We start from the raw sequence: 12,512 nt of genomic DNA, 5'->3' as shown, positions 1-12,512 counted from the left end.
AGTGATGTGGTATAGGAATCAACATCACTGGTGGTACAGGATAGTGATGCGGTATAGAAATCAACACCACTGGTGGTACAGAATAGTAATGTGGTAAACTGTAGGTATCAACACCACTGGTGGTACAGAATAGTGATGTGGTATAATGTAGGTATCAACACCACTGGAGGAACAGTATAGTGATGAGGTATACTGTAGGTGTCAACACCACTGGTGATATGGAATAGTTATTTGGTATACTTTACGAATCAACACCTCTAGTGGTACAGAATATTCAATCAGTTAGCAGGCTATTTATCAGGCGCTTACTAAAAACTGACATTGCATATGTAACCAATGTGAAATGGCTAGCTAGTTAGGGGGGAGCGCACTAATAGCGTTTCAAACGGTGACATCACTTGCTCTGAGACCTTGAAGTAGTTGTTCCCCTTGCCGCGGCTTTTGTGGAGCGATGGGTAACGATGCTTCGAGGGAGGCTGTTGTCGATGTGTGCAGAGGGTCCCTGGTTCGAGCCCAGGTAGGGGCGAGGAGAGGGACGGAAGCTATACCGTTACACATACAGACCTGCATGAGCCTTGCTCCAGTGTGTCGAAACTCTAGTCTTACTCCAGTGTGTATATACTCTAGTCTTACTCCAGTATGTAGATAGTCTGGTCTTACTCCAGTGTGTATATACTCTAGTCTTACTCCAGTGTGTCGAAACTCTAGTTTTACTCCAGTGTGTATATACTCTAGTCTTACTCCAGTATGTAGATAGTCTGGTCTTACTCCAGTGTGTATATACTCTAGTCTTACTCCAGTGTGTCGAAACTCTAGTCTTACTCCAGTGTGTATATACTCTAGTCTTACTCCAGTATGTAGATACTCTGGTCTTACTCCAGTATGTCGATACTCTAGTCTTACTCCAGTATGTAGATACTCTAGTCTTACTCCAGTATGTAGATACTCTAGTCTTACTCCAGTGTGTAGATACTCTGGTCTTACTCCAGTATGTAGATTCTCTGGTCTTACTCCAGTAAGTAGATACTCTAGTCTTACTCCAGTGTGTAGATACTCTGGTCTTACTCCAGTGTGTAGATACTCTGGTCTTACTCCAGTGTGTAGATACTCTGGTCTTACTCCAGTGTGTAGATACTCTGGTCTTACTCCAGTGTGTAGATATTCTGGTCTTACTCCAGTATGTAGATACTCTGTCTTACTCCAGTATGTAGATAGTCTGGTCTTACTCCAGTGTGTAGATACTCTGGTCTTACTCCAGTGTGTAGATATTCTGGTCTTACTCCAGTATGTAGATACTCTGGTCTTAGTCCAGTATGTAGATTCTCTGGTCTTACTCCAGTGTAGATACTCTGTCTTACTCCAGTGTGTAGATACTCTAGTCTTACTCCAGTGTGTAGATGCTCTGTCTTACTCCAGTGTGTAGATACTCTGCCTTACTCCCGTGTGTAGATACTCTGTCTTACTCCAGTGTGTAGATATTGTATTCCTCTGTCTCCTCCTGTTGATCTGTGGTTGGCAGGGAGGACTGCAGCTGAGGAGGCTGATCAATACTGGACACTAAACCCCTTCTCACCCAGGACAAACACTGTTGCCACACCCAGGCAGGCAGACCTACACACCACGCTGCTCTCTCCAGCTCTTTACACTGCAGTATCAGCAGCACACACTCACTTCTTCACTAAATCAAGTGTTAAACAACAGCTTAGAAGAACCCTAGCCTAAATTCAGTCACCATGGTGGTCAAAATCGTAGGACCGAAACATTGCCATAGTTACAACATGCTTGACATTTAAGAATGATTCTGTTTTTCACATTTCCTGACATTTAATCATTGTAAAAAAAAATCCCTGTTTTAGGTCATTTAGGATCCCCACTTTATTTTAAGAATGTGAAATGTCAGAATAATAGTAGAGAGAATGATTTATTTCAGCTTTTATTTCTTTCATCACATTCCCAGTGGGTCAGAAGTTTACATTGACTCAATTAGTATTTGGTAGCATTGCCTTTAAATTGTTGAACTTGGGTCAAATGTTTTGGATAGCCTTGCACAAGCTCCCCACAATAAGTTGGGTGAATTTTGGCCCATTCCTCCTGACAGAGCTAGTGTAACTGAGTCAGGTTTGTAGGCCTCCTTGCTTGAACACACTTTTTCAGTTCTGCCCACAAATTTTCTAAAGGATTGAGGTCAGGGCTTTGTGATGGCCACTCCAATACCTTGACTTTCTTGTCCATAAGCCATTTTCCCACAGCTTTGGAAGTATGCTTGGGGTCATTGTTAATTTGGAATACCCATTTGCGACCAAGCTTCAACTTCCTGACTGATGTCTTGAGATGTTGCTTCAATATATCCACATCATTTTCCGACATCATGATGCCATCTATTTTGTGAAGTGCACCAGTCCCTCCTGCAGCAAAGCACCCCCACAACGTGCTTCACGGTTGGGATGGTGTTCTTCAGCTTGCAAGCATCCCCCTTTTTCCTCCAAACATAACGATAGTCATTATGGCCAAACAGTTGTATTTTTGTTTCATCAGACCAGAGGATATTTCTCAAAAAAGCACGATCTTTGTCCCCATGTGCAGTTGCAAACCCTAGTCTGGCTTTTTTATGGCGGTTTTGGAGCAGTGGCTTCTTCCTTGCTGAGCAGCCTTTCAGGTTATGTCGATATAGGACTCGTTATACTGTGGATATAGATACTTTTGTACCTGTTTCCTCCAGCATCTTCACAAGGTCCTTTGCTGTTGTTCTGGGATTGATTTGCACTTTTCGCACCAAAGTACGTTCATCTCTAGGAGAGAGAACGCGTCTCCTTCCTGAGCGTTATTACGGCTGCATGGTCCCATGGTGTTTATACTTGCGTACTATTGTTTGTACAGATGAATGTGGTACCTTCAGGTGTTAGGAAATTGCTCCCAAGGATGAACCAGACTTGTGGAGGTCTACAATTATTTTCTGAGGTCTTGGCTGATTTCTTTTGATTTTCCCACGATGTCAAGCAAAGAGGCATTGAGTTTGAAGGTCGGCCTTGAAATACATCCACAGATACACCTTCAATTGAGTCAAATATTGTCAATTAGCCTATCAGAAATATCTAAATACATGATATCATTTTCTGGATGTTTCCAAGCTGTTTAAAGTCCCAGTCAACTTAGTGTATGTAAACTTCTGACCCACTGGAGTTGTGATACAGTGAATTATAAGTGAAATAATCTGTCTGTAAACAATTGTTTGAAAATTTACTTGTGTCATGCACACAGTAGATGTCCTAACCGACTTGCCAAACTATAGTTTGTTAACAAGAAATTTGCGGAGTGGTTGAAAAACGAGTTTTAATGACTCCAACCTAAATGTATGTCAACTTCCGACTTCAACTGTATATCCATGGAGATACAATTCAATCACTTGTTAATAATCAAACTTCTAATTCTATGTGTATAGCGCTAGTTTAACACAGTTATCATGGCTTCACTATTCACCTCACACCCGCTGCCAGCTGGTTTACATTCTGGACATCAACTCATTCTACAATGTCTTTCATCCTTTGGATACTTCATGTGTTGTTATCTCTAGTTCGCAGTTATTTCTAAGGGGGGGGGGGGGGGGGCACCTCACTCACTCACCACCATATCACACTGCTGACCTCAATACTACAGCTGGGGTCAATTCCATTTCAGTTCAGGCAGTTGAAATAATGATAATAGTGGGCAGCTTTAAATTTGTTAACTGGATTTCAAGTAATTTCCTTCTGAATTTAAATGGAATTGATCCCATCCTTGTTCACCTCTAACCTACCTGTGTCCTTCGGCCATTTAAAACTACTAGGTACTGTACCTCAGTGCTGAGAAAGACTACTACATTACTAATATCACTTCAAGTAAGTAGCCTCCAGTATGTCTAGAGGTTTTTGCTTAAAGGGAAAATCCACTCAAAAACAACATTTTGCTGTTCTTTTCAGTAGTCCACTGTTGATACAGTCCGAGTTTTCAAGCGATTGGACTTTGAAGAAGCAACGTGTCACCGGCCACACCATCATGCTGTACTGAGTGTTCATCAATCATTATGTATTGAACGTTCCTTTGGGAATGTACAAAGTGGATGACAAATATTTCACTACAGAGGTAGCAAAACTGTACTTCAAATCTATGATACTCCCCCACTTAACATACTGCTTGACTAGTTGGGCCCAAGCTTGCTGTACAACATTAAAACCTATTCAGTCTGTCTACAAACAGGCTCTCAAAGTGCTTGATAGGAAGCCCAATAGCCATCATCATTGTCACATCCTTAGAAAGCATGAGCTCTTGAGTTGGGAAAATCTTGTGCAATACACCGACGCATGTCTTGTATTCAAGATCCTCAATGGCCTGGCTCCCCCTCCACTCAGTATTTTTGTTAAACAGAAAACCCAGACATATGGCAGCAGATCCACAAGGTCTGCCATGAGAGGTGACTGTATAGTTCCCCTAAGGAAAAGCACCTTTAGTAAATCTGCATTCTCTGTGAGAGCTTCCCATGTCTGGAATACACTGCCATCAGACACACATAACTGCACCACATATCACACTTTCACAAAATGCTTGAAGACATGGCTAAAGGTCAATCAGATTTGTGAACATGGTCCCTAGCTGTGTGTTGCCGCTCTCCATGTTGTCTGTTGTCTGTAGCTTGTGAGGTGTGGAAACACTTTGTTGCTTTTATGAATTTTGTCTTGCTGCTTTTTGTTTTATGCTGCTCTGTCTGTATGCTACGTCTTGCTTGTCCTATGTTGCTCTGTCTGTATGCTATGTCTTGCTTGTCCTATGTTGCTATGTCTTGCTTGTTCTATGTTGCTATTGTCTATATTGTAATTGTTTTTAATAACCTGCCCAGGGACTGCGGTTGAAAATTAGCCGGTTGGCTAAAACCGGCACTTTTACTGAAATGTTGATTAATGTGCACTGTCCCTGTAAAAATAAAAATAAACTCAAACTCAAACTCAAACAATGCACTTTACGTAAGTACTTTAGGCCTATCTTTAAATCCAAAGTAAACCCGGAGTGTACACATTTTGCACACAGAACAGACTAATGCAGTCATCATCTATAGACTACTGGGACGTCCTCCTCTGTTTTTCTGTAGCATATCACAATCCACTTGTTGTTGATGTTTCCCATTGAAGATGCTACTGTACACATGAATCATTTCATATTCTCATTCTGTACATACATTATATGATTTCTGAGGTGTGTTTACCTTTAATCGTATGCATTATTATTTACTACCTCGCCACCCCACCCTGACTCCTCAGCAGTCCTGACGTTGATTTACCTAAAGTGTCACAGATGGGTATTGTCCAGGACAATCCCAACCTGAATATCCCTCCATGCAATCCCATACACTCTTTCCCTCACGTATTCCTCTCCCTCTCCCCCTCTCCATCTCAACCCCTCCCTCCATCTCCCCTCCTCTTTGCCTGCAATACAATTCAGCATGTCTTCCCTCTCTCTGCCTGCCTCTCTCCCTCCAGCCCACCTCATCTCTCTTTCACTCTCTCTCTATTTATACACATAATACTACACTACACAGTAGAATATTCCCCTCTTTCTTCCCTCTCCTTCTCTTCCCTAATCTATCTCTCCCTCTCTGTGAACAGCAACTGTCATAGCATTTTCAATCTGCCTCCCCCGTCTCCCCCGTCTCCTCCTCTCCATCCGTCTCTCTCTTTCCCTCCCACACACACATATACTCTGCCAGGCATCATCCTGAATCAAGGCAGGAGAAGAGGGTGGGAGGGGGGGAGAATGCACACACTCAGCAGCGCATTTTAACACATATTGTCTCTGACATCTTGGCCAAACGTGAATTGTCAAGCCCCATCTAAACAGTGACGTGGTTACCATCCACCCCCTTCTTCATCCCGCGGTCCTCACAGCCTATTCACACACACACACACACACACACACACACACACACACACACACACACACACACACACACACACACACACACACACACACACACACACACACACACTGTACGTAACAGCAGCAAGCAGGACCCCTGTCCCCTCACCCAATTCCCAGCCCCCAGCCCCAACCACAGCCCCCAGCCATTAGGGAAGAATAGCAGGTCTTACTGAGTCTCCGTGAGCCGATGCATCCCATGGTGTATTCACAAAGGCCCTGGATACATGCAAGGAAGCGTTACCCTGACACCATACATTCTCTCTCTTGCGCTTCTCTCTCCTGCTCGCTTTGCTCTCACTCGCTGTCCTGCACACTGTCTCTCCCTCCCTCTCTGGCTCTCTCTCTCTTCTGCGCTTGCTCGCTCAGTCTCTCTCCCTCTCTCTTTACCAGTGCAGTGAGGGTCTTATACGATTCCGTTAGTAAGTTAGTATGACTGAGGGAGACAGCTTTTAGTTAAATATGGAAGAGTGATATCATTATTATTATTGCTATAACTATAACTTATATTATTACTATTATCATCATCAACATGTGTTGACATTGTGAACATTATTATTACCATAATCGTATTATATCTGTATTATATCTGTAGTGAAATCCTAGAGAAATGGTAATTGGGAAATCAGGCTAATAGGAAAGGGAAGCATCATATTATTGACAGGCAGTACTCTTGTCCATTAGCCTGTGAAGGGCAGTGTGTTGAATGCTGTGGCTTGTAGCCATACCATTAGAGGTTCAATAGCAGGGGACTGAGTGGTGGGCTTTGTCATTGTTGTCATTGTTGTGGATATAACTGCACTGCTGTAATATTGGAGCTGTAAAACGGGGTTCTCTCTCTGTCTCCCTCTCCTGTGCACGAGCTGCCTAACAACGCACTGCAGCGGTTTCCCAGCCCCTCTACCCATCCTTCTCTCCCCCTCTCTGTCACGCTCACACTCTCAAATAACACACACACACACACCACACACTCACACTCTCAAATAACACACACACACACACACCACACACACACACACACACACACACACACACACACACACACACACACACACGCACACCACACACACACACACACACGCACACACACACACACACACACCACACACACACACACACACACACACACACACCACACACACACACACACCACACACCACACACTCACACACACACGCACACCACACACACACACACATACACACGCACACACACACACCACACACACACATACACACGCACACATACACACACACACACACACAGAATCATGACAAAACACAGGAGGGTATTCCTTCAGCATCAAAGCTCTCCAAAGCCTTTGCTCTGTGTCATCCCTCTCTCCATCGATCCTATTCTCTGTCATCTCTCTCTCTCTCTCTCTCTCTCATCTCCCTTCTTCTCTCTCTTGATTTAGCTCTCTCTGTATTCTCTCCATTTATTCTCTCTCTCTCCCCCTCTCTGTTTTTCCCTCCCTCTCCTCCTCTACCATCCCTCTCTCTCTCACTCTTCCCCTCCCCTCCATCCCCTTCTTTCCTAGTGACAAAAACAATGAGAGGAGTGGCCTCATTATCTGCACCCATCTATCTCTCTCATCTCATCTGACCTGCATATACCTCCCACCAAATATAAAGCCCCCATCAATTCAATTTCAATTTAAGGGCTTTATTTGCATGGGAAAGATATGTTAACATTGCCAAAGCAAGTGAAGTAGATAATAAACCAAAGTGAAATAAACAATACAAATTAACAGTACACATTAAACTCACAGAAGTTTCAGGAGAATAAAGACAATTCAAAGTAAAATGATGTATATATACAGTGTTGTAACAATGTGCAAATAGTTAAAGTACAAAAGGGAAAATATATAAACATAAATATGGGTTGTATTTACAATGGTGTTTGTTCTTCACTGGTTGCCCTTTTCTTGTGGCAACAGGTCAAAAATATTGCTGCTGTGATGGCACACTGTGGAATTCCACCCAGTAGATATGGGAGTTTATCAAAATCTAATTTTCAAATTATTTTTGGATCTGTGTAATCAGAGAGTAATATGTGTCTCTAATGTGGTCATACATTTGGCAGGAGGTTAGGAAGTGCAGCTCAGTTTTCACCTAATTTTATGAGCAGTGTGCACATAGCCTGTCTTCTCTTGAGAGCCAGGTCTGCCTATGGCAGCCTTTCTCAATAGCAAGGCTATGCTCACTGAGTCTGTACATAGTCAAAGCTTTCCTTAAGTTTGGGTCAGTCACAGTGGTCAGGTATTCTACCACTGTGTACTCTCTGTATAGGGCCAAATAGCATTCTAGTTTGCTCTGTTTTTTTGTTAATTCTTTCCAGTGTCAAGTAATTATATTTGGTTGGATCAAATTGTGTTGCTGTCTTGGGGCTCTGTGGGGTCTGTTTGCTTAGGGGACTCTTCTCCAGGTTCATCTCTCTGTAGGTGATGGCTTTGTTATGGAAGGTTTGGGAATCGCTTCCTTTTAGGTGATTGTAGAATTGAATGGCTCTTTTCTGGATTTTGATCATTAGCGGGAATCAGCCTAATTCTGCTCTGCATTATTTGGTGTTTTACGTTGTACACAGAGGATATTTTATCAAAATGCTGCATGCAGAGTCTCAATTGGTTGTTTGTCACATATTGTGAATTCTTGGTTCGTGAGCGGACCCCAGACCTCACAACGAAAAGGGCAATGGGTTCTATAACTGATTCAAATATTTTTAGCCAGATTGGTATGTCGAATTTTATGCTCCTTTTGATGGCATAGAAGGCCCTTCTTGCCTTGTCTCTCAGCTCGTTTGCAGCTTTATGGAAGTTAGGTGTGGCACAGATGTTTAGGCCAAGGTATGTATAGTTTTGTGTGTGCTCTAGGGCAATGGTGTCTAGATGGAATTTGTATTTGTGGTCCTGGCAAATGGACCTTTTTTGGAACAGCATTATTCTTGTCTTACTGAGATTTACTGGGCTCCCGAGTGGCACAGCAGTCTAAAGCACTGCATCTCAGTGCTAGAGGCATCACTACAGACCTGGTTCGATTCCAGGCTGCATCACAACTGGCCGTGATTGGGAGTCCCACACAATTGGCCCAGCTTCGTCCGGGTTAGGGTTTGGCCGGGGTAGGCCATCATTGTAAATAACAATTTGTTCTTAGCTGACTTGTTAAACATTGTTTTCACTGAGGAATTGTATGAGGCTGCTGTTAATGATAATGTGGAGGATTTTCCCAAGGTTGCTGTTGACGCATATCCCATGGTAGTTATTGGGGTCAAATTTGTCTCCACTTTTGTGGATTGGGGTGGTCAGGCCTTGGTTCCAAATATTGGGGAAGATGCCAGAGCTAAGGATGATGTTAAATAGTTTAAGTATTGCCAATTGGAATTTGTTGTCTGTATATTTGATCATTTCATTGAGTATACCATCAACACCACAGGCCTTTTTGGGTTGGAGGGTTTGTATTTGGTGCTGTAGTTCATTCAAGGTAATTGGAGAATCCAGTTGGTTCTGGTCTTTAATAGTTGATTCTAGATCTGTATTTGATCATGTATATGTTTTTGCTGTTTGTTCTTTGTTATACGGCCAAAAAGATTGGAGAAGTGTTTTATCCATACATCTCCGTTTTGGATAGGTAACTCTTTGTGTGGTTGTTTGTTTAGTGTTTTCACATTTTCCCAGAAGTGGTTAAAGTCTATGGATTCTTCAATTACATTGAGCTGATTTCTGATGTGCTGTTCCTTCTTTTTCTGTGGTGTATTTCTGTATTGTTTTAGTGATCCACTGTAGTGAAGACGGAGACTCAGGTTTTCTGGGTCTCTATGTTTTTGGTTGGACAGGTTTCTCAATTTCTTTCTTAGGTTTTTGCATTCTTCATCAAACCATTTGTCATTGTTAATTTTCTTGGGTTTTATGTTTGAGATTTTTAGATTTGATAGGGAAGCTGAGAGGTCATATATACTGTTTAGGTTTCCTACTGACAAGTTTATACCTTCAATATTACAGTGGAACATTTTGTCCAGGAAGTTGTCTAAAATGAATTTAATTGGTTGTTTCCTAATAGTTTTTTGGTAGGTTTCCACACTACATTCCTTCCATCTATAACATTTCTTAATGTTATTCAGTTCCTTTGGCTTTGATTCCTTGAGTATTGCTCTGTTCAAGTAGACTGTGATTTTGCTGTGATCTGATAGGGGTGTCAGTGGGCTGACTGTGAACGCTCTGAGAGACTCTGGGTTGAGGTCAGTAATAAAGTAGTCTACAGTACCACTGACAAGAGATGAGCTATAGGTGTACCTACTCTCTCCCTCTCTCCATGTATTTCTCTCTCTCTTTATTTCTATCTACCCAGGCTAACCTCCTGTCCCTCTCTAGAAGGACTATATATTTATGATGGGCTGTTTCTGTTTCTATAAGTGTTTGTCTGCCAAATGACGCAGGGCTGGCACAAGCAGCAGGCATGGTCAATCATGTTTCCTTGAGTTCACACACACTGAGGAAGGCAGACAGAGTAAGGAGAGAGAGGGGGAGGGACAGATGGAGACAGAGAGCATGAGGGAGGCAGATGGGGGAGGTAGTGAAAAAGAGCGGGGGATGCTTTGAGTCATGGAAGGCTGGGCAGAGGTGAAGACGAGACACTCAAATTAGTATTCCAGGAGGGACGGAGAGAGGGAGGGAGGGAGGGAGGGAGGGAGGGAGGGAGGGAGGGAGGGAGGGAGGGAGGGAGGGAGGGAGGGAGGGAGGGAGGGAGGGAGGGAGGGAGGGAGGGAGGGAGGGAGGGAGGGAGGGAGGGAGGGAGGGAGGAGGGAAGGAAGGAAAGAGGGAGGGAGGGAGAGAGGGAAGGAAGAGGGAGGAGAGAGGGAGGGAGGGAGAGAGGGAAGGAAAGAGGGAGGGAGGAGAGAGGGAGGGAGGGAGAGAGGGAAGGAAAGAGGGAGGGAAGGAGAGAGAGAGGGAAGGAAAGAGGGAGGGAGGGAGAGAGGGAAGGAAGGAAGGAAAGAGGGAGGGAAGGAAAGAGGGAAGGAAAGAGGGAGGGAGGGAGGGAGGGAGGGAGGGAGGGAGGGAGGGAGGGAGGGAGGGAGGGAGGGAGGGAGGGAGGGAGGGAGGGAGGGAGGGAGGGAGGGAGGGAGGGAGGGAGGGAGGGAAGGAAAGAGGGAAGGAGGAGAAAGGGACGGAAAGAGGGAGGGAAGGAAAGAGGGAAGGAAAGAGGGAGGGAGGAGATAGTGAAGGAAAGAGGGAGGGAGGAGAGAGGGAAGGAAAGAGTGTGGGAAGGAGAGAGGGAAGGAAAGTGGGAGGGAGGGAGAGAGGGAAGGAAAGACGGAGGGACGGAGAGAGGGAAGGAAAGACGGAGGGACGGAGAGAGGGAAGGAAAGAGGGAGGGAGGAGAGAGAGAGGGAAGGAAAGAGGGAGGGAAGGAGAGAGGGAAGGAAAGAGGGAGGGAGGAGAGAGGGAAGGAAAAAGGGAGGGAAGTAGAGAGAGAGGGAAGGAAAAAGGGAGGGAAGGAGAGAGGGAAGGAAAGAAGGAGGGAAGGAAAGAGGGAGGGAGGAGAGAGGGAAGGAAAGAGAGAGGGAGGAGAGAGGGAAGGAAAGAGGGAGGGGGGGAAGGAGAGAGAGAGGGAAGGAAAGAGGGAGGGAGGGAGAGAGGGAAGGAAAGAGGGAGGGAAGGAGAGAGAAAGAGAGATGGAGGAAGAGAGGATAGGGAATTGGAAGGGGGAAGGTTTTAGAGGAGTGGAGAGAGATGGAGGAGTTGGGGAAGGATAGTTAAATTTGTATGCAATAACTGGCCAGACATTTCAGTTCAGTTATAATCTGTCCAATCCTGGTATTGTTGCTATATATAGACCATTGGCTCCCCTCTCAGCTCCTTATGTGTGTGTGTGTGTGTGTGTGTGTGTGTGTGTGTGTGTGTGTGTGTGTGTGTGTGTGTGTGTGTGTGTGTGTGTGTGTGTTTGTGTGTGTGTGTGTGTGTGTGTGTGTGTGTGTGTGTGTGTGTGTGTGTGTGTGTGTGTGTGTGTGTGTGTGTGTGTGTGTGTGTGTGTGTGTGTGTATATGTGAGTGTGCATATACACTGAGTGTACACAACATTAGGAACACCTTCCTAATATTGAGTTGCACCCCCTTTTGCCCTCAGAACAGCCTCAATTCGTTGAGGCATGGACTATACAAGGTGTTGAAAGCATTCGACAGGAATGCTGGCCCATGTTGACTCCAATGTTTTCCACAGTTGTGTCAAGTTGGCTGGATGTCCTTTGGGTGATGGACCATTCTTGATATACATGGGAAACTGTTGAGTGTGAAAAACCCACTAGCGTTGCAGTTCTTGACACATTCAAACTGGTGCGCCTGGCATCTACTACCATACCCATTGAAAGGTACTTAAATATTTTGTCTTGCACACTACACAATCCATGTCTTAATTGTTTCAAGTCTTAAAAACTCTTCTTTATCCTGTCTTCTCCCCTTCATCAACACTGACTGAAGTGGATTTAAAAGGTGACATCAATAAGGGATCATAGTTAAATATGGAAGATTCACCTGGTCAGTTCATGTCATGGAAAGACATTGTCTAATGTTTTGTACAC

At 44.3% G+C, this 12,512-nt stretch overlaps 1 protein-coding gene across 2 annotated transcripts in view; it reads right to left on the bottom strand.

Annotated features, from left to right (window-relative positions):
- The window catches only part of LOC109887348 (uncharacterized), a 55,730-nt gene extending 49,434 nt beyond the window's left edge, over positions 1-6,296 (bottom strand). The window contains exon 1 of one of the 2 annotated variants that reach the window (XM_031787226.1): positions 6,117-6,296. In XM_031787226.1, the coding sequence (XP_031643086.1) occupies positions 6,117-6,144 (28 nt within the window). In that variant the 5' untranslated portion in view covers positions 6,145-6,296. The remainder of the gene's footprint in view (positions 1-6,116) is intronic. The other variant, XM_031787227.1, reaches the window with a different exon arrangement.
- Between the last annotated feature and the right edge of the window lie 6,216 nt (positions 6,297-12,512).

The sequence above is a fragment of the Oncorhynchus kisutch genome, linkage group LG13 (assembly GCF_002021735.2).
Source record: "Oncorhynchus kisutch isolate 150728-3 linkage group LG13, Okis_V2, whole genome shotgun sequence".
NCBI classification, from domain to species: domain Eukaryota; kingdom Metazoa; phylum Chordata; class Actinopteri; order Salmoniformes; family Salmonidae; genus Oncorhynchus; species Oncorhynchus kisutch.
This window is presented reverse-complemented; position numbering and strand designations above follow the sequence as displayed.